This window comes from Rhinolophus sinicus, linkage group LG04 (assembly GCF_036562045.2).
Source record: "Rhinolophus sinicus isolate RSC01 linkage group LG04, ASM3656204v1, whole genome shotgun sequence".
Lineage (NCBI taxonomy): Eukaryota > Metazoa > Chordata > Mammalia > Chiroptera > Rhinolophidae > Rhinolophus > Rhinolophus sinicus.
In genome coordinates, this window is record NC_133754.1 from 88,166,543 (window position 1) to 88,189,559 (window position 23,017).

A 23,017-nucleotide genomic window follows, 5' to 3' on the forward strand; every position below is an offset into this window, starting at 1 on the left:
ATCAATAGTAGAGTAAGTGAAAGAAAAGACTGAATCAATGATTTGGAAGATGAGATAGTAGAAAACACCCAATCAGAACAGCTAAAATAAATAAGAACCCCCCAAAATTATGAGAGTTTAAAAGGCCTCTGGGACAACATTAAGCATACCAGCATTTGCTTCACAGGGGTACCAAAAGGAGAAAAGAGAGCAAAAAGAGAGCAAATAGAATTGAAAGTCTATTTGCAAAAATAATGATGGAAAACTTCCTTAACCTGGTGAAAGAAATAGACATACAAGTCCAGGAAGAGCCGACTTTGGGACAACATGGATGGACCTAAAGTGTATTATGTTAAGTGAAACAAGAGAAAGAAAAATACCATATGATTTCACTTATATGTGGGATCTAAAAAACAAAATGAACAAACAAACAAACAAACAAAGCAGAAACAAACTCATAGATACAAAGAACATTTTGATGGTTGTCAGATGGGAAGGGGATGAGGGGGTGAAAAGGGGAAAGGGATTAAGATGTGCAAATTGCCAGTTATAAAAACAGTTATGGGATATAAAGTACAGCTTAGGGAATATAGTCAATAATATTGTAATAACTATATATGGTGTTGGATGGGTACTAGAATTATCAGGGTGATCACTTCATAAGTTATATAAATGTCTAATCACTATAGTGTATACATGAAACTAATGTAAAACTGTATGTCAACTGTAATTGAAAAATAAAAAATTATCTTTAAAAAAAATAAATAAAAAGGAAAAGTCATGGAAAAAGGAAAAATAAGTTCTCTCTCTCTCTCTCTCTCTCTCTTACACACACACACACCATAGACTTACAGACACTAATAACTCGCAACCCCTGTATTACTGCTCATTCCAAGAACCTTAGTTGCTCTCAGTTATTCCCAGCTTTATCTGGGATAGCTTACCCTTGGAGAGTTAAGATTTTTAGTTGCCATGTAAAAATCCCTATAACTCTACAATATAAATTTATATTTTAGCTGTCATCCTTCTTCCTTAAGTGTATCGTTCTTTCCACCCTCCTCAATTTCTGAGCCTGCTGCTAAGGAACAAGCCACGCCTGACATGGATGCCTAGCTGGCTGGCAGCTCTCTTTTCACCTCATTACAATGCAGAGTGTGGCTTCTGCAAGCCCCATTTCACTCCTCTCCCAGCTGAGATTTCAGTGGTTTAACTCCAATCCCAACTCTAGGTGTCGTCTGTGATCATCCTCACTCAATAAGAGCAATCCCTTCTTCCTTGGTTTAGTTCAGGAGCCATTGTGTAATCTGATGTTTGATCTGTTTGATCAAAAGGAAGCCTATGACTTTTGTTAGTTGACTTGTGCAGGGCTATCCTGTTTCTTCTCCTGGATACAAGAAGCATGTAGCCTCATGCTGCTTGCAGTCAGCCTGTTCCCATGAGGGGATTATGCCATGGAACCAAGCCAATACTTAGAGGGAGAGGCTCATAGGAAAGGGCGTCTCACAGAACATTGATTGAATAGAGCCTGAAGTCCAACTTCCTTTTGTATGTTCCAGTTATGTGAGATGATGATTGTTTAAGCCACTTGGAGTTGGTATTTTCTGTTACTTGCAACTAAAATATACCTTGACATACTAAATCACCTCTGACCCAGGAAGTGATGCTCCTTAGCCCAAGAGGCTATATAGGCATCCCTCAGGGTCCCAAATCCAAGTCTAGTCCTTTTCTGCCATTCTTTCTCCCGTCAGCATTCAATTTCCAATTCTGGTGGCTTTCTTTTTGTCATTTTTTAAAAAAACAGAGAATTTGAACTTTAAAATTTAATTTTAACTTATTTTTTAATTATATTTCAGCAACATATATTCACAAGTTAGGCAGTTAAATTGTTCTTAAAAGGAAAAGAGAAATCCTCACCCTATCTTTTCACCCTCAACTTCTCTCCAGAGGCAATCTCTGTCAGTTTTTTTCACTCTTTCTTCTGGACTTTAGCTCCTATTGCTAAACAACATTTTTATTCATTGTACTCTAGTTACATATTTTCTGTGATGGAAAATGGGGACCCAGATTTTTTACACCCCTCCTCCCCCACATACAAATCATCTCGCTTCATTTCTTGAAAAAAGAAAAATTATATAGTCTTTTGATATTTATGTTATTCTCTAGGTAAATATTATTCACAGCTAAACCATGTAGTGTACTATATCCTTTCTTAAACAAGTTTCTTTTTCCCTAGTATTTAATAATTGCTTTGTCTTTTCCCTTGCTTATTTTTCTATGTATTTTCACTAGTTCATCCTAAGCTGTCCAAGAAAAATATAAATCCCTCTAGTGTGGGCAAATCAATTAGTTTCTTGTTTTTCTGCTACATACTAAGCTCCTGGGAATTTTTTTCACCTTTTCCTGTGTTGGATTCCTTGTTTCCTAGATGTCATGTTTTCCTCTATCTTGGTTTAATCTATTATTTTGGAGGAGCACATCCTTCAGTAGGTTTCTGATAAAAATTGCAAGGGTGATAAAAATATTGAGACCTTTCATACTGAAGATGTTTTTATTCACCATTTCATTTATTTGTTGGTGCTTTCCTTATCTGGATGTTTTCCTCCAATGTGTAGTAGTCATTGACTGCTCATAATTAAGACTGAGTAGAAGAGATTAGTTGTAGTGTGGGCTTTCCTGTCAGGTAGATAATAGGGCAGGACCTGACTTTTATGTTGGGGAACCCCGAACAGTCTATTTCTGTTGGTATTTTTTCTTGGTTTAGCAATTTTTCCATAGGAGGATTCTCCAGGTTCCCCTCTTTACAGGATATAGTCTGTCACCATTCTGGCAGATCAATAAGGGGAAGGCTCTAGGGCTCTTGTTTACCATGAGGAATTTCACTTAATCCCTCTCAACCTGCAGAATATCACCTGCCTCCCACCCCTCACTCTGCCTGGGGTCAACAAATCCAAAGAGAAAAACGTTGGTCTTCAGTGCTCTCATTAGAGTGAGGAGGGGTAGGTACCTGGTGGGAAGAGAACTCTTGTTCTGACTTTCAACCAATATTCATGGAGGTTTGCAGGAGACACAGTTGAGGTTGTATCCAACCAACCCTTCTTCAGAGAGGTTCTTCAAACTCTCATGAACTCTGTGAACTTAACAGGTTTCCTAATTTCTTTGAGCTTCAGGTTCTTCATCTGTAAAATGGAAACACCAGGCTTTGGTGTGAGGGTTAAATGGGGTCAATGAGCGTGAAGTGCCTGGCACAGTCTGCCCAGCATGAAGAGGGCACTCAATTCTTGGCAATACAATGGTCTTGGTGGTAGTCTCCTTAGCCTTCTTTCAATGAACAGAGAGGAACCCTTCCTACTATCCAGTGCTTTCCTACAGTCTCTCAAAAGGAAAGCCACCCTTACTTATGTTCTGCCAAAATGTTAATAGAATTTCAGGGGTATAAAAGCCTTTTCAACTTGTCGTCTACCCTACTCTCTTTCTGAGAGCCCACCCAATCCCTTAGAGACACCACCTCTATTCTGGCTCCCATCTCAATGGATTAACGTGCAAGATTGAGAACTGCATTGAAGTCCGTCTAAACCCAAATCTCCAGAGTAAAATTGAGCCCCTTTCTCCCCTATTGTACACATAATCCTTTCAGTCCCCTATGGCAATGCCCCAGGTCATCCTCCTACTCTTCCTGTCCTCCTTAACCCCCTGGCAAGAAAGAGGCAAAAGGTTCCTTCTTGCCTTCCGTGTGCTAGAGCCCCTTTCCCAGTGCAAAATTAAATTCCTCCTTCCCCCTCCTCACCTACTCTTTCTTGCTCTAGTCCTTCTCCCTGTTCTTCTCTCACTGCTCTCATTTGGGATCTTGACCACACTTTGTTAGAGGACAGCCTTTCTCTTTATCATTAAGGTCTTTTCCCTGAATTCTTAGAATGCTTTTCTTATTTGCTCTGGGGCCTCCAGCAGCTTTGCTAATTGGCTATAGCTCAGGGGATTGAAGAGGAACAGAAGAAACTGGGGAAGTTGGGGTTATCTTAAAGTTAAGAATTTAGAATGCTATTGGGCCAGAGTAGCACCTATTCTATTCAGCATGAAAAGTAGCACCTATTCTGTTCAGCACTTTTCCCCAGTCTGATGCTTCAGGTTGCAAGACTCTAGTATGGAATTTTCCTGCTATGTTCCTGATTTAGACTTAATCATTGAAAATACATCTAATGAAATTTTTGAAGCAGATCTTATTAGCAAAATGTCATGGTCAAGTAAATGTTGGGACTAGACCTTTTTTGGGAATGGTGTAAATACATGGTCTTTTGGAGACTATGTGTGAATGACCGTAGACACAAGAATACAAGAACAGGCCTCACCTAATAATCCCTTACATTCTCGTTTCCTTTTTCAGTCACACACAGGCAGGAAAGCTGCACTCTGTCTTCTGTGGATTACCTTTTCTGAATGCAGACCTTAGTCTGTCCTTAAAATTCTCCCCAGCAAAGTAATAAAGCAAAGGGTTGAGGCAGCTGTTAGATGCTGCCAAGGCCAATGTGATGATCACAGCTTTATGCAGCGAGTCTCTGCATATACCCGCTTTCCACACAACCAGGTGGAAGGTTCTCAGTATGTGATAGGGCAGGAAGCACAGGAGGAAGATGATCAAGGTAATGATGATAGTAGTCAGTGCCTTCTTGTGAGCAACCCGCAGCCCCGATTCTGGGACCTCCACCTTTAACAGCGTGCGAATGATCAGCAGGTAACAGATGTTGAGCGTACAGAATGGCAGCAGGAAGCCTACCACCAAGGCGATGTGGTTCATGGTCTTCAGTTTAACAAGTTTATTGAATTTCAGATCTAAGCATGATGTGACATTACCCTCTTGCTCAGAACCATTGTTCAGAAGTGTTATTGAGGAAGCCATGATAAAGGTCCATATGATCCCACACAGAATCCAGGCAGTTCTGATGCTGGTGACATGGAGGAGCCGGAAAGGGTGAACAGTTGCCAGAAAGCGCATAACGCTCAGCACAGTCAGGAAATAAATGCTGCTGTACATGTTGACATATATGGAATAAGACATAATCCTGCAGGCTATGTCCCCAAATATCCAATTGGAGCCTCTCAGGTAATAGTCAGCCCTGAAGGGCAGTGTGGTTGTGAATAAGAGATCCGAAATGGCCAGGTTCAGCATGAAAACATTCACAGATGTGGACTTCTTATGAGGTTGCAGAAAAACATATATGGAAAAGCCATTTCCCAAGGCTCCACAGACAAATATTATCAGGTATACAATAGGATAAAAATCCCTCTTGAAGTTTTCAATTGTGCAGTTCCTATGGCTATTGTTATTGCTGAAGTTGCCGTTGGGTTCCATTTCTGATGTGAAGATGGATGGAGGCAAGGACAAAAGTTTTCTCTCCATGCTGGATTAAAAAGAAATAGACACAAAGAGTTACTTCCTGCTCATTGCTTACATCATTCCAGGGTTTAATGGAAAAGGAGAAATACTAGCTTTTCTTTGAAACTTGCATCAAAAAATATCAGCTAAGTCTTTACTACGTGCTGTATTACATTTCATGATAAATTTCTAGAAGGCAGAATAAACATTAATGTATTTGATTGAAGCTGAAGCCTCAAACGTAGGGGGCTTTTGGCCTAGTGCTCATGTTGAAACGAGTGCCCTGTAACACTGCAGTCTAAATCTACTGGACAGCAGATTTCTGATCAAAATCTATGAAGGCAGAAGGAAGTGGCACAACATTTTTCAAGTGCTGAAAGAAAAGATGAACCGAGAGTCCTATATCTAACAAAAATATCCTTCAACTATGAAGGAATAATCAAGGTATTCTCAGATAACAGAAAACTAAGAGAATTTATTGCCAAAAAATCTACTTTAGAAATTCTCTAAACAGAAAGGAATCAATAAGTAAAGGATCCTTGGAACATCATAAAAGAAGAAAGAACACAAAGAAAAATATGGGTAAATGTAATAGACTTTTCTTCTCTTTTTGAGTCTAAGTAATGTTTGATGGTTGAAACAAAAACTATAACACTGTCTGATGTGGTTCTAAATGGATGTAGAGGAATTTTTAAAGATAATTATATAAATTGGGGAGGGTAAAGGGACATAAAGGTAGTAAGGTTTCCACACTTCACTTGAACTAGTAAAACAATGATGCCAATAGACTGTGGTAACGTGGGTATAATGTACCTAAAGTAGTTACTAAAAAGCTATACAAAGAGATACACTCAAAACCACTGAAGATAAATCAAAATAGAATTCTGAAAAATATTCAGATAACCAAAAGAAAGGCAGGAAAAAGTAGATAATACAAACAGAAAAATAAAAGAAACTGTAAGACTTGTCCCTAATAAATAAATAAATAATTACATTAAATATATAAACAGTATAAACATACCAATTAAAAGACAGATTGGCAAACTAGAATACATATATTCACATGACTTACTTATATGTTGTCTATAAGACACTCACTTCAAATAACAATATTGGCAGTTTGAAAGTAAAAGAATAAAAAACACAAACATTAATCAAAGGAAATCAGGAGTGGCTATTAATATCAGATAAAGTAAACATCAGAACAAAGTAAATTACCAGAGACATGGGGGTATTATATAATAATAAAAGACTTTATTCACAAATCCATCAAGATGGCACAGTAGGTAAATGCTGTGCTTATCTCATCTCACCACCATATCAAAATTATAACAAAACTACAGAACAACCATCATTGAGAATTGCCTGAACTGAAGCCCTACAACTAAGGACATCAGAAGAAGCCACCTTGAGACTGGTAGGAGGGGCAGAGATGTGGAATGGGCTGGTCCCACACACGTGGGTGACCATTAAAAATCGGGATGAATATCTTGGCTGCAGAAGTCCCCTCCCCCTTGAGGAGCAAGGAGTCCTAGCCCCACACCAGACTCCCCAGCCCAGGATTCCAGGAGAGAAGTCCCCACAACTTCTGGCTATGAAAACTAGTGGAGATTGTGGCTGAGTGAAACAGAGGGCAGTTGAAGTTCTAAGCACTCCTCTTAAAGGGCACATGGACTTACTCACTGATGGACTCACTCACCCAGCATTGGGGCAGCAGCTCAAAAGTCACCAGGGACATACACAGAAGAACTGAATTGTCTGGCTAGAGGGGCAGCTTTCTCCTGGGTGGAGGAGCTGGCAGAAACCATTGTTTCTTCGTTGAGCCCTCCCCCTCATTCATGCAACTCATATCTGAGTCTCCATCAACCTAGCTAACTGTTCATTCGCCCTCATACCCAGGGACCTTGCTCAATCCGACTTCCAGGCCTGCCCAAGCTGCTTCTAGTGGCTTTTCTGTATAAACAGCTGTTTATACAGCTGTTTGTCTTGGTTCATGCTGTGAACTGTCCTAAAAATATCTTGAAGTTTCACAAAACCCAAACAAGCAGAATCTGGCTTCAGCATGTACCAAACATGTGGGTGAACAGCCATAATCCCAGCAGTAGTGAGGCATCCCAAAGCCCAGAGCAAGTGGAGGCCATCTGAAGATTGCTTTGTAACTCATGCCAGGTGGCCCCAGGCAGGGCACTGACTGCAGCTGAACTTGGCCTGCAGTGAGACCCCCCCCCCCCCCCGCAGAAAGACTATGGGCTGGCACACCCAGTCGCCAGCTTTGTACCCAGACAAATCATCACCCAGCAGCCTCTGGGGATGACACACCCAAAGGCCATGTTTGGCAGGCACTAGAGCCCTGCTAAAGCAAATCCTGCTCCACAGGATCAGCCCCTGCACCCTAGCTCCTCCACTATAATCACAACAAGTCTTCACAACCAATCAGCCCAAGAATCAATCCTTCGCATTAATGTGCAAACAGCAACCAAGGCTCAATTACAACAGGAGGGCACACACAACCCACACAAGGGATACACCTGGAGTACCTGGTTTAGGTGACCAGGAAGACTTCACCACTGAGCCCCACAGCACACCTACTACATAAGACCACTACACTAAGACTGGGAAGCATAGCAGCCCTACCTAATACATAGAAACAAACACAGGGAGGCAGCCAAAATGGGGAGCCAAAGAAACATATCCCAAATGAAAGAACATAACAAAGCTCCTATGTTCTAGGAAAAGAACTATGCAAAATGGAGACAGCAATCTACCAAATGCAGAGTTCAAAACACTGGTTATAAGGATGCTCAGTGATGTCAGGGAGAACTTCAACAAAGAGATAGGAATTATAAAAATGGAGATAGAAAACATAAAAAAAAAGGAAGTCAGGAATAAAGACTACAATAACTGAAATGAAGAATATATTAAAGGGAATCAAGAGTGGATTAGGTGAAGCAGAGGATCGAGTCACTTGTTTAGAAGATAAAGTAGCAGAAAACACCCAATTAGAACACTAAAAAGAAAAAGAATCCAAAAAAAAAAAAAAATGAAGATAGTTTAAGGGGCCTCTGGGACAACATCAAGCATACCAACCTTCGCATTATAAGGGTACCAGAAGGAAAAGAGAAAGAGCAAGAAATTGAAAACCTATTTGAAGAAATAATGATGGAAAACTTCCCTAACCTGGTGAAAGAAATCGATATATAAGCTCAGGAAGTGCAGAGTCCCAAACAAGGTGAACCCAAAGAGGCCCACACCAAGACACATTATAATTAAAATGCCAAAGGTTAAAGGTAAAGAAAGACTCTTAAAAGCAGCAAGAGAAAAGCAGTTATTTACCTATAAGGGAGCTCCCATAAGACTGTCAGGTTGATTTATCAACAGAAACTTTGCAGGCCCGAAGGGATTGGCACAAAATATTCAAATTGATGAAAAGTAAGTACATACAACCAAGATTACTCTACTCAGAGAAGCTATCATTTAGAATCCAAGGACAAATAAAGAGCTTCCCAGACAAGAAAAAGCTAAAGGGGTTCATTACCACTGAACCAGGATTACAAGGAATCTTAGAGGGACTACTTTAAAAGAAAAATGACAAAAAGACCAAAAATATGAATAATAAAATGGCAATAACTACACATCTACCAACAATTACTTTCAATGTAAATAAATTAAATGCTCCAATCAAAAGATAGGGTGGCCAAATTGATAAGAAAATAAGATCCATACATATGCTGCCTACAAGAGGTTCACATTAGCTCAAAAGGCTCTCACAGACTGAAAGTAAAGGAGTAGAAAAATATATTTCATGAAAATGGAAACAAATAAAAGCTGGCGTAGCAATACTTATACCAGACAAAACAGACTTTAAAACAAGGCTATAACACGAGACAAAGAAGGACCCAGTAATCCCACTTCTGGGTATTTATCCTCAAGAAACCTAAAACGCTACTTTGAGGGGATGTGTGCATCTATATGTTCATTGCAGCATTGTTTACAGTGGCCAAGAGGTGGAGGCAAGAAGGGAATGGATTCTTGCCATCTGCAGTAGCATCAATGGACCTGGAGGGTATTTTGCTGAGTGAAGTATGTCAGACAGAGAAAGACACATGCAATGTGATTTTGCTTATATGTGGAATCTAAAGAACAAAATAAACAAACCAAACAGAAACATACTCATAGATATTGAGAACATTTTGATGGTTGCCAGATGGGAGGGAAAAAGGGGATGGGTCAAAAAGGGGAAGGGATTAAGAAGTACAAATTGGTTGTTACACAGTAGTCATGGGGATGTAGGGTATAGCATAAGGAATATAATCAGTGATATTGTAATAACTATGTATGGTGTCAAATGGGCACTAGATACATTGGGGTGATAGATGGGAAGGGGTAGGAAGGCTGGGTGAAAAAGGTGAAGGGATTAAGAAGTACAAATTGGTAGTTACAAAATAGTCATGGGGATGTAAAGTAAAGCATAGGGAATACAGTCAATAACATGGTAATAACTATGTATAGTGCCAGGTGGGTACTAGATTAGTCAGGGAGATCACTTCTTAAATTATAAAATGTCTAACCATGATGATGTACACCTGAAATTAGTATAAAATAATATTGAATGTCAATTGTAAATGAAAAATTTAAAGGGGGAGAATGTGAAGGGGAATAAGAGGTTCGTATTTCCAGGTATGACTGTAAAACAAGTAAGTCATGTGATATAATGTACAGCACAGGGAATATAGTCAATATTGTGATAGTGTGGTCCAGTATCATATGGTTGCTGGACTTATGGTGATGACTTCTTTACATATATAAATGTTGAATAACTGTTGTGCATATCTGAAATTAACATAATATTGTATGTTAGCTATATTTTAATAAAAATCTTTTAAAAAAGAGTTTATCCACCAAGAAGACATACTAATTCTAAAAGTGTATGCAACAGAGTTACAAACTATGTGAAGCAAAAACTGATAGAACTGAAAGGAGAAATAGAAAAACCCACAATTATAGCAGTTGATAATTTCAAGACCCTCTCTCAACAGGGTCAAATGGACAAAATGGACAAATGGATAAAAACTCAGCAAGGATATAGAAAAAACTCAAAAACATCATAAACTAACAGGACCCAATTGACAGTTATAGGACATATCATCCAACAACAGCAGGATACACATTCTTTTTAAGTGTCCACAGAACATGTACCCAAATAAATCATATCTTGAACCTTAAAACAAATCTTGACAGATTTAAAAGAATTGAAATCAGAGTGTGCTCTATATCTATAATGGAGTCAAAGTAGAAATCAACAACAGAAAGGTAACAGAAAAGTCTCCAAACACTTTGAAACTAAAAACACACTTCTAAGTAATTCATGGCTCAAAGAGGAAGTTTCAAGGGAAACCAAATAATATATTGAACTGAATGAAAATGAAAATACAACATATCAAAGGGATATAGCGAAAGGGATGTAGCAAAAGCAGTGCTGATAGGGAACTGTATAACACTAATTATATACATTACAAAAGAAAAACTCTTAAATCAATCATCTAAGTTCCCATATCAAGAAGCTAAAAAAACACAAACAAACAAAAAAGAACAAGTGAAATAAACCCAAAACAAGAAAAAGGAAGGAAATAATACAGATAAGAGCAGAAATCAAGGAAATTGTAAACAGAAAAAAAAAAAAGGAGAAAAATCAATGAAACTTAGAACTAGTTCTCCAAAAAAAATCAATACAATTGACAAGCTAGAGCAAGATGGACAAAAGAAAAGACAGAGCAGACACAAATTACTGTTACCAGGAATGAAACAAGACATCATTATGGACACTGCAGACATCAAAAGGATAATAAGGGGATACTATGAATACTTCACAAACATAAACTTGACAACTGCAATGAAATGGATTAAAATTACAAACTATCCCAACTCACCAAGTATGAAACAGATAATCTGAACTATTAAGAAAAATAATTTATTTTTCAAATTTTTATTAAATGTATTGGGATGATATTGGTTATATAGGTGTCAAGTATATAAAATTATATAGGTGTCAAGTATATAATTCTATAATACATCATCTATATATTTCATTGTGTGTTCACCACCCACAGTCAGTTCTCCTTCTATCACCAAAACTCAATAAAGAAATCTCCAGATCCAGGTGGTTTCACTGGAGAATTCTACCAAATATTTAAATAAGAATTAACACCAATTCCATACAATATCATCCAGAATACACAAAAGGAGAATACACATCCCATTTATTTTGTGCAGTATTAACCTGATATCAAAACCAAAGATAATATAAAACAAACAAACAAATCCTCAAAAGAATACAGACCAATATTACTTATGAAAATAGATGTAAAATCTCTTAGCAAAGTATTAGCAAGTAGAATTTAGCAATATACAAAAAGAATTTTACACCATTACCAAGTAGGATTTATTCCATGAATTCAAGGCTGGTTCAATATTTTTAAAACAGTCAATGTAATTCATGTAAACAGGTGAAGGAAAAAAATCACATGATCATATGAATCGATGCAAACAAAACATTTGCCAAAATCCAATAGCTATGCATGATCAAAACTCTCAGAAACAGAGGAACAGAGGGCAGTTCCTCAACATGATAAAGATTATCTCAAAAAATCTATAGCTACCATACTTAATTGTGAAAAACGGAATGCCTTCTCCCTAAAATTGGGAACAATACAAGAATGTCCACTCTCACTGCTCTTATTCAACATAGTGCTATAAGTTTTAGCCAGTGAAATAAGGCAAGAAAGGAAATAAACATTATACAGATTAAAAGGAAAAAAGTAAAACACTTCCCACTTGCAGATGATTTGATTGTTTATATAAACACTCACAATTAATCTACACAAAAAATTGTAGAAGTAACAAGTGAATTCAGCAATGCTACAGGATGTAAGATAAACATACAAAAATCAATTTTGTTTGTAAATACTAGTAATGAACATATGGACACACTAAAACTAAAAATACAGTTTCATTTGCAATCATTCAAAAGTAAAATGAGACACTTATGTGTAAATCTAACAACACATTACAAGATTTGTATGCTGAAAACTACAAAATGCTGATGAAAAAAATCAAACTTCTAAATAAATGGAGATACATACCATGTCCGTGAATTTGAAGGTCAACAGAATAAAGATGTCAATCCCCCTCAATATGATACACAGGATTAAAGCAATTCCTAATAAAACCCTTTTAAGACTTTTTTGTATCTATAGACAAAATTTTTCTAAACTTTATGTAGAAAGGCCAAAGAACTAGAACATTTAAAAAAAGGAGAACATGGGGAAAAAAATCCATCTACCCAATTTCAAGACTTATTTTACAGCTAAAGTTATGAAGATTGTGTGGTAATAAAAGGATAGACACAAATCAATGGAACAAAATAGAGAACCTAGAAACAGATTCACACAAATATGCCTAACTAATTTCAACAAAGGTGCAGAAGTGATTCAACAGAGAAAAGAAAAACTGGAAACAAGTCAGATGTCCTTCAATGATTAAATAGCTGTGGTAAAAAATGCATACCATGGATACGCACTACTCAGCAATGGAAAGGAATGAAAAGGAGTGAACTATCGATACCTGCAATAACTTGGAAAAATCTCCCAGGAATTATGCTATGCGAAAATAAAAAGCCAATCTCAAAAGATTATATAAAGTAGAATACCATTTATATAAAATCTTTAAAATGACAAAATTATAGAAATGAACACAGATTAGTAGTTACCAGGAATTAAGGTCATGGGGATGGGAGGGAAGGGGATATGGCTATAAAAGAGCAATTTGAGGAATCCTTGTGATAGAAATGTTCTGTGTCATAACTATATCAATATCAGTAACTGGTTGTGACATTATCCTATAGCTTTGCAAGAGGTTACTACTGGGAAAAGAGTACAAACAAGTGATTTCTCTATTATTTTTTATAACTATGAGAAGTTATAATTATCTCAAAATGAAAATTTTAATTAAGAAAAAGTTAAATGTGGTTTGATCAGGATACCCTAAGACGACTGCAGAATTCCATCTGGAAAGAACTGCTCAGTAGTTCTTGTGTTTACAGCCTGTTTGTTGTTGTTGTGAAAGATCCCCTTCCCCCCACACAGCATTCTTCTCTAACCTCTGCACACTGTATGCCTGGAGAGGTCATCCCAAGGAAAATGGAAGAAGGCTCTCAGGAGCCTTTTTGGAATTAATAATAAAGCCACCTTGTTCACTATCAGGTGTGTTTCTGGTGGGCTTTGGCTGAAGGACACTGACAACTTGGAGTTTCACTGAGACTCCTGGGAAGTCCTTCCTGCCTTGAACAAGTACCTCATCTCAGTAATAGTGTGCACATCTGTGACCCCTGCTCGTGGCTGGAAATAAGTTCACACTGCATTGAGCTCTGATATTTTGTTGAGAACCTTCAGCAGTATGTATTTTGTTTTCCAAGGAATAAATCTTCTGAGACATTTTAGTTACTGATCAGATTTGTAAATCTGGTAAATTGTAATAATTGTTTTCTAGCCTTCTAACACCGTTCTATAGCCTGTCTATGGGCTTGAGTATTGTTTGTCTACCAGAGGAAAAGTCTATAAGGAAAAAACAAGCAAAGGTCCCAGCAGTCCATCTTCTAGCTGCCCCCAGGGCTGAGTTCAGAAGGCGTGGCATTCCTTGGACATAGTTTGTCCTTTGGATAAACTTTGTCAGGTCATTTCAAAACTTAAGACTTCCTCTGTCTTAACTTTGTGACCCTGAGAACTGTTTTCTTTAGTTTTTTAAGCACTAATTGGAGACAACTGACCATTACCCAAATTCCAGAGACAGAAATTCATAAAAATACCATCCTTTCATTACTGCAGTTCTCATGGAGCCTATTCAACCTAGAATTGCACCTCTTCCGGGCCCAAGAACTGTTTCCTTCAGCTTTTCTCCCTGTTAACACAAACATGTGTGCTTATCTCTACAACTGGCACAATTTCACCAGGGACAATTTGGAATTGCAATAGCCACTTTGGGGAACTTTGACATAAGACTGTTTACTTGAGAGGCACTTTAGAAACAATAAGAGAAACTTCAAGAGAAGATTGTATGTCTAAAAGAGATTCTTTTGTTTAATGTTGGCAATAACTCCCTCCTTTGCTTCCATACTTTGGGGATTAATAAGTGCTGGCTTTTTAATCAGAGTTACTGATAAAATTGTGAAGAACTTAAACTAATTTTAATGTCGCTCTTTTTTGTGTGTGTATTTCAAAATCTATTTTCTATATATAAACTTTATTTCCTTTCTTTTCAGAGGGAACATAATTATCTTTTTTCAGTGTTAATGTCATATTCATATGAAGCAGACTCCCTTCTCATTTTTTTTCAATTCCTCTTCCTCTCTTTTCCCGTTAACAAATTAATGATTACCTGATCAAAAAGTCATTCACTTTTTATGTGCACATTCAAGAAATATATAGTCCAGAAAAACAGTCAAAATGTCCAAATAAAGTAAGGAAAAGTTATTAAAATATGTTTCAGTTTGTGAACACTAAAACTATATTTACATAATGGGTTTTATTATTACGGTTGTGAGAAAAGAAGGGCATTATCTTCAAGTTAAAAGAAGATAATGTTTTTGGCATGATTTAGTTTTTAAAAATATGTTAGTTTTATATATAAAACTAGTGTTAACACAATATTTTGGTTTGTACAGGCCAGGGTTAATATTTTTTTTATTAAACTGAATTTTCTACATTGTTTTTATGAGATAAGCAAGATCCCACTATTTCCATACTTTGTTTAAAATTTAAAATTATACATATAAAATTGTATTCAACTGAAATGAGTGATAATAATGTATGTCTTTTTAAAAGTTTAATTTTATAAAATTCTTACATTGCTGTAAATCATAAGGATTTAATGTATTAACCAAAATTATAATTTCCTGATCCTTAACTAACTTTGAGACTTTTGACAGGTGGTTAATTAATAAATCTTTGGATGCCTAAACAATTTCTAAATAAGAAACATACAAAATACTGGTTACCTTATTTGTCAGAATGGCAACAGATGAACAAAATATGCAAATTGTTTTAATTGAATGAAATAAATGCTAGTAGACAGGAAAAAATCTAAATAATTCTTTATTTTATCTCCTCTAACATTTTTTATAGCTCAAGAAAAGGAAAATTACTTTGATTGAAGACAATAATTAAAATAAATGGTTAAAATAGAGAAATACAAATCTGTATATAAGACAGTGAATATGATTTTCTATTTGTTTATTAGGAAAGCTGAAACAGTATATTCAGAGGGTAAATTTAATATGATATACACAATATTTTATTTAGCAGATTGAATTTTAAAGCTATAATTAAACACTTTAAATTTATTATTTATATATTTGCATATTTTGAATGCCTAAATAGATACATATTAATGTAAAGTGCATATTAATAAATCTTTTACTGTGAATTGTTACATGAATAATGTACAAAAGAGTGAAATTAGAATTTGGGTCTTCTTAATATAAAATAATTAGGTTCTTTTATGCTCACATTAGTAAAGATTTCTTTTTTGTCAATAAAATATTCAGCTAACTTGTTTCTGATATACTTTTAAATCATTTAAAAAAGATTCCTTACTTTAAAAAAATTAAGTTCCTAAGTATAACAATATAAGTATTGTTAATTGCTGAGCATTTTTACAATGTTACCTATAATTATTTCTTGACTCTAGATACTTAAAACTTATATCTTGTCTCCTCAAATAACTATTCTTGATTCTTCCTTTCTTAAATCCAGATCCCAAATTCAGAATGAAGCTATTAATATGTCTTTTGTTCCTAAACTACCTTTGGGTTACTACAATGGCCAATAGGTAACAAAAGTTTTGTTCCTTCATCCTATGAAAGGAAGGACAATAGGAATAATTAGATTTCTAAAAATATTTTGAATTTTTATTAATTTAAAACCATTATGAGAATGGGTTTGTTTATCAAACTTAGTAATCAAAACTGATAAATTACAAAAAGGATGATTTTGCTAAGTTAATTATACTTAAGTAAAACATGCTAATATAAATATCTTTCAAGGATTACATACTTTCTAAGTTAAAAGCAGCATGCTCATGTTTAAATACAAAGATTGCTATAATAAACGAGTATCAAAAGAGTTATTTTCAGGATTGTAAATTCACAAACCCTTTTTCCTTTTCTGCCATGACAAGTCTGAACAAGCACTAGGGGTTCAATTACATGGGACCCATCAGAGACCGTTTATTTCAGTCTTTCATTACATGCAGGAGCCACTCATAACCATCTTGTTTAAGAGCTGTAATAGCTGCAGCAAGGCTTGTAGAAGCCTTAAATCAACTTAGTCAACTTAGTTCTAGGGTCTCCACTAAACTTAATAGTTTCTCTGCTGCACAGATGATTTTCATTGACAGAAATAACTCAGGACTTTTCAGCTAATTACCTAACCTATGCAATTTTGCTGGTTTCCCTTCAGACATCACCATTCATTGCTGTAACACTCTAAACTGAGCTACCCTTCTTCCCTTCTCTGTAGAAAAACACACTCATGATACCTTGCATGGACCTTCTAGATTCTCCCTTGGATAGCCTTAATTTAATTTTGTTTGTTGGTTGGTTCATACTTAAAAAGAAAAACTGAAAATTGTCAAGCAGGCTATGCTATCACCGACTTGAATTTACCCTTGAATTTAGCCTGAAATAAATTCAGATGGCTAAATGAATTACCTTTACCCAGACTTGCCAGTTGTCAAAATGATAAAAGGGCAAGCATTCACACTGACATATGGCATGTAATTTTGGATTCATCCATGAATTCAAAATGCTTCAGAAACTGCAATTTCCTGTCACTACAAGAACCCCTACAAAATGGATGATGAATGATAGAACCTTGAGATGCTTTACTATTACCTAAAGAGAGAGCCATATTATAAGTAGAGTTTAGCTAGGCTGCTTCATGACATTACCTACAATAGCAGGGATCAACTGGCAATGATATTAAACCAACAGTGGTGGGGTAACTTTAAGATTGTTGCTAAAGGATGTCTCGATGCTTGCCCTACCCTCCATCAACACAATGCTAGCGAGACTGCAGGTAGGACATGGACCACAGCCTTAAGGCTCCTTTGAACATCTCTAAAAGGTCTATGAATGTGTTCTGGTTATTGCTGATCCTCAGAGTATGTTAAAAGCTTTTCCTTGCTAAAGAGCGCTGGCCGTAGTAGTAGGGGAAAAAAATCACTTCATTTTGTAATCCCAACTTGTCTCTCCAGTAAAAAAGACACGCATTTCACTGATACAGTCAATAAAGAACTGTAAGCATTTCCCTTTTATTTAGAAACATCTCTGTCCTTATCCACAAACAAGAAAGTAACAAGAACTGATGGAATCTACAACACTCAAGCATCTAATATCTCAAGTATTTCTATTGATGGCAGGTAATAAGAGCAATCTCCTCTAGGACCCACAAATTATCTCCTTCTGAGTAAATAACAGGTTGTCTTATGCATGTGGGAATTATTTCCAATTTTTGATCCTACCTTATTGCAATCTAATGTGATATCTGCAGGAGAGTTGCATTTCCAAAATATCCTCCAAAATGGCCTCGGTGTGATGTGAAACCTAGATATTTGATATTCTGGAAAAGACATCAGAGAATAACTTCTCTTGAACCTTGATGGAAAGGACCTCATTGGTACTTTTAACAACTGGCACAGCATTAAGACTCCAATCTTTTAATCTTTGGATTCATGTTTCCCAACTAAAAAGACATACTACTTCCTGTCAACTACTGGAAGTTCATGCCTTTGAAAGACCTCAAACTGAAGATTTTTAGAAATTCTCCGGAAGCTGTTGATTTACAGATGTGCACAGCTTCTGCCCAAAACAGCAGAGAAAACTACTGACTGCAGAGGCAGACAGCTTTCCCACACGACAGTACAAAATTAATTTTCTGGTTCTTTAGCACCCTTTTTCTTTCCCTTCACTACTCATCTTGTCCATCACTGTACTTTCACTCCCTCTATTAAGTAAAATGATCTCCCTTCTCTTTATCCTGTGACCCATTATGGTCTTCTGCCACTTAAGAAAAAAATATATCTTTTGTGGTTTTCTCAGACCATAGCTACTGTTCTGAAGTCAACTGATTGCTGACAAAATTTAATAACTAAAAAAAAGAAGAAAAACCACTTCAAACGGTAAATTTTCTTCTACATATCCTTTCTGATATTTAAGTTTCCCTTGTATAATTAATCCCAAATTTCAGTCTTTTAAAAATTTTACAGTGATCCCCCATCAGCAAAATACTTCTGCTGAGGTCTTCACCAGAAGACCTAAGCCGTTAGGAGAGGGAATAAAGGTGGGGCCTGTCTTAGATTAAAAATAGTTTCTTTGTTTTCTTCAGAAGCATTCCAGCCTGATTTGCAGGACATGTTTGACTCCCCCAAGGAATCTGTCCACCTCAAGTGGCCCCCCCACTCATGCAACCCCTACAGAGGCTCAAATAAAGAGAAGGCCTGTTGTGATCAATTATTCTTAAATTCCCAATACCAACACAGTCCTTGCCTCACTTGGATACTTCTTATTTATTTGGGCACCATTTTTACACCCACCTGCCACACGCTAACTTAGCCTGTATATTCAGGATAATTGTTAGAGAATTTCAAAGGTTTGAATTATCACTCCCTCCAGCGAATCCTGTTTTCCTAAAAAGAAGACACAGAAACCTTTGAAAAAGGTAAGCACAGGCTAACTGAGAGAACTCTTGGGAAGAATAACTAACTCCCATGCATGCAGACTGTCATGCAGGAGACCCTGCTCGCTCCGCCATTTGTCGTGCGGGGGCGGCCTGCGGGGTCTCTGGTCCTGCTCCCCACATAAGAACGCAGGATATGGTGAGGCCAAAAAGAAACACCCACAGAGCCATAGGTAGGGGAGTCATACCACTATGGTCTCACTGGAGGCTCACACAACACGCAACCTGCCGTCCGCTTCTCTGCCTGCCAACCGATGGACTCACTAACCAACGCAGCCACAGCAGTTATATCAGTGGCCAATTGGCTAACTGGTTACAGCTGATGGCCAACTAGCCACAGCTGATGGCCATCTACTACCCGAGCCAGCACCTTTCCACGTGAGGCTGAGATCCTGGAAACTGCTCTCTGGGACTCTGTCCCCACACAGACTGTGCAAGCAACTACTACCAGAGCTGAGAAAGCAATGAGAAAGGACTATCCAAAACTTGTCTCCGACCCTGGCAAAAATCACAAAGTATACAACTTCTCTGGAAGCTGACAATATTCTCTCCATGATCAAACTCTAGCCAGGCTCCTGTGAGCCCTCTTCCCAACTAGGTTTCCACCTGGGCCTAATAAAACACTAACATAGTTCTTAATGGCTCAAGTCCACATCTCTAGGATGACCCTAACCTCCCCTTTTTAATATAGCCTGAGATAACTCAAGGCTGTCAAAAGAATTTACTCTTTGTTTGAACCAACACCTGAAGAAAGGGCCCCTGTCTTCCAGCCTCTGTAAGAAGGTAGGAGGCTAACCCTCTGTAAGTGCCAGTTAGCAAACCCAGATGCATTTCATACAGACCAAGCTTCCCTTCCAACTTTTTGGAATTTTCTACTGAGCACCTTTTCATCCCCTCTTTCTCCCTTGAAAATGTCCTGTTACCTCCATAAAAATTGAAGTTGAGTTCAGTTCATGTTGGATTCTTTTCTCTATTGCAATAGTATATTATTGATTAAAGTCTGTCCTTCTCACTTTAACTAGTGTCTGGCTTTATCTATGATAAAGCCCAGATTTAAATGTAAATTTATTAGGCACAGTTGTCATGCATAATGACATAATCCTTAATTTCTTCTTAGCTAGCCAAACAGAAATATATGCTGAAGTAAGCACTTCTTATAGAACCTGTACGAATACTACAGAACAGCTCGCAACCGGGGTGGGGGTGGGGGAAACTTCCTTGATGTCTAGAAAGAAACAGGTAAATTTTGGGGGACATCTTTTCATTGTTTGGGTGTGATAGTCTAGGTACCTGTTTTTCAGAGTCTGTTATGAGAACTAATAATCATTTTTGATCCTGGAAATTCCTGCTTCCTTGAATCTCACCCCAAAATTACTTAACACAAGCACAAATCCTCTAATAATTCCTAATATCTTCGTTCTGAGATATCCCAGTTTCCCAAGGTGTGCATCCTCCCTTGGTACAACAAATCAATAAACCCAACTTTGTTCAAATACAGGCATGTTTCTAACGGATGTGGACTAGAAGACACTGTGAGAATCCACACAATAATCTAAAGAATAAAAGGGGTATGGTGAAACATTAGTTACATTAACCTACCCAAAGAGATGGTTCATAAATATATTTCTGATGCAGTATGGATGCTTTTCAATTCTCCTTCAGAGATCTATGTGAAGATGTAACTCAGAAAACATGGTTGGCTTGTAAACGATGTCAAAAAAAGAAAAGAAAAGCTTTCTTTCTTTAATTCAGCGTTTCCCAAAGTGTCTTCCATAGAATGAGTTCCATAAGATGTCCTCTGTAAAAGAAAAGACTTCCATGTTCAAATCAGCCTGAGACACAGGAAGTTCTATTATCCCTCCCTTGGAGATTTATAATGCACGTTAAAGGCTCCATTAGGGATTCTGCAGGGAAAAAGAAAGGCTGATTTATACATAGGATGCCTCCCTTTTTTGACCCTAAAAACTTCTTTTGCACATTAACACATTCTACTATCCCACAGGATTAATGTTCTACACAACCTTACTTGGGAAATGCTGATGTCATTATATAATCCATTGGGAAGATGATTTTGATAGAGGAGAAAGAAAACCCCTACTTAATGGGTCAGATCAACAAGCAAGTGTTCAAGTGTTTGGAGTCAGGGAGTTCTAAGCACTTACTTTTGGGTGAATTTGCATTTTTGAGCACCCATTACTTCATTAGTGAAATGGAGACTGTATTAATTTCCTAGGCCTGCCTTAGAGAGTACTACAATTTGAGTGGCTTAAAACAACAGAAATTTATTCTCTCACAGTTCTGGAGGCTAGAAGTCTGAAATCAAGGTGTTAGAAGGGGCATGCTTCCTTCAAAGGCCCTAGGGAAGAATTTTCTTCTTGCCTCTTCTAACTTCTGGTGGTTACCAGCAATCTTCGTATTCCTTGGCTTGTGGAGGCATCACTCTAGTCTTGACTCTATCACATGGTGTTTTCCTTCTGTGTCTTCACATTGTCTTCCCAATATGTATTCAGTGTCACAGTGTCTTCTCTTCTTAAAAGAATACCAGTTATTCAGCTTAGGGCTCATCTTAATCCAGTGTGACCTCCTCTTAACTAATTACATCTGCCAAGATGCTATTTCCAAATAAGGTCACATTCACCTTATTAGTTACCTGGGGTTAGGACTTGGATGTATCTTTTTGGGGAACATAATTCAACCCACAACAGGGACATACAACACCTATGCACTGAGTTGTACGGATTAAATGAGAGAGAGAGAGAGAGAGTATGTGTGTGTTTCACAAGAGTACGTGGTACTGGGTAAGGGTCCCCTAGCTGCTTCACTCTCACGAATGAATGTAGGGATGCTCTAGCTTCAGCATCCATCATTCCACTGTCCATGGGGATGAGTTGATGACAATTCTCTCATTCATATGAAGTGTACAAAGTAGATTCCTCTTTGTATTTGTTGGAAAGCATACTCTGCAGAAGCATACTCTCAGGTTATTCTGATGTGTTTATGATGAAAATCTCTCAAGAGAACTCCACTCCTTGGTCTGAGTCTATCCCTACCAGGGAACCTTCTGATAACTCATCTTCTTAATCTCTGGAAGAGTGGACTGTGGATTGTGAACTGGAAGATTCCAACAAAGGGAAAGTAGAATCCCCCATTATAAAAGTACATATCAGAATTCTGGGTTGAAAATTCATCCCGTGTGAGTTTGGTTTGTGTAAATTGATTTCTTGAGGCCTATGAGCTGACTGACAAGATGAAATACCTCCTGTGCAGAACTGAGGGCCACATCCTATTTCTGAGATGGCCCCAGGACTTAGTGCTGACTATAAGGATCTGTCTTTTTGATCTGTCTCAACAGTAAATCTGAGGTTTCTAGCTTGGGTTATAGGAAGCATGGTGAGGCCATTAGTTGGGATGAAGAGCACAGAACTCAGAAGACAGCTCAAGGCTGCAGATACAGTTCAGGGAGATGGTCACGAAGAGATTGGAAGCCTGTAGGCCTGACTTGGGAAAGGGAAGATAGCAAAATAAGAGGCTTGGAGATAATGTTTTAACCAGTTTGATAGAGAGCTAAAGTTTCTATTCGTTGGCCAAGCGAGGACAGAAGGATCAAACCCCAAATCAGGAAGTATAGTGTTGAAGAGCTGGACATCAGACAGACAGCATGCACAAACCAGGTCCATGAAGCAAACATGGAGTTAGATCAGATGTCACGATTACGGGTCAGCTCTGGATGGGAAGAACACTGGAATCAGGGTTAACACCCAGAGCCTAGGGGATAGGAGACAAGGCAAGGAAACTAAGACTGGTATGTGACCAGCCAGAGGAATTTTCATGGAAGTGTTCCATTACAAACTGGTTTTTTGTAAAGGACAGAGACCTGTCCCTA

At 37.5% G+C, this 23,017-nt stretch overlaps 1 protein-coding gene across 7 annotated transcripts in view; it reads right to left on the reverse strand.

Annotated features, from left to right (window-relative positions):
* Positions 1–919: 919 nt before the first annotated feature.
* The window catches only part of CYSLTR2 (cysteinyl leukotriene receptor 2), a 36,493-nt gene continuing 14,395 nt past the window's right edge, over positions 920–23,017 (reverse strand). For 3 of the 7 annotated variants that reach the window (XM_074329946.1, XM_074329944.1, XM_074329945.1), the window contains 2 exons: positions 20,734–20,932; positions 4,176–5,372 (listed from right to left, as the gene is read on the reverse strand). In XM_074329946.1, coding sequence (XP_074186047.1) covers positions 4,358–5,372; positions 20,734–20,750 — 1,032 coding nt within the window. In that variant the 5' untranslated portion in view covers positions 20,751–20,932 and the 3' untranslated portion in view covers positions 4,176–4,357. Of the gene's footprint in view, positions 3,156–4,175; positions 5,373–17,920; positions 20,673–20,733; positions 20,933–23,017 lie in introns of those variants that run through there. The other 4 variants (XM_074329948.1, XM_074329947.1, XM_019748035.2 and 1 more) reach the window with 3 other exon arrangements.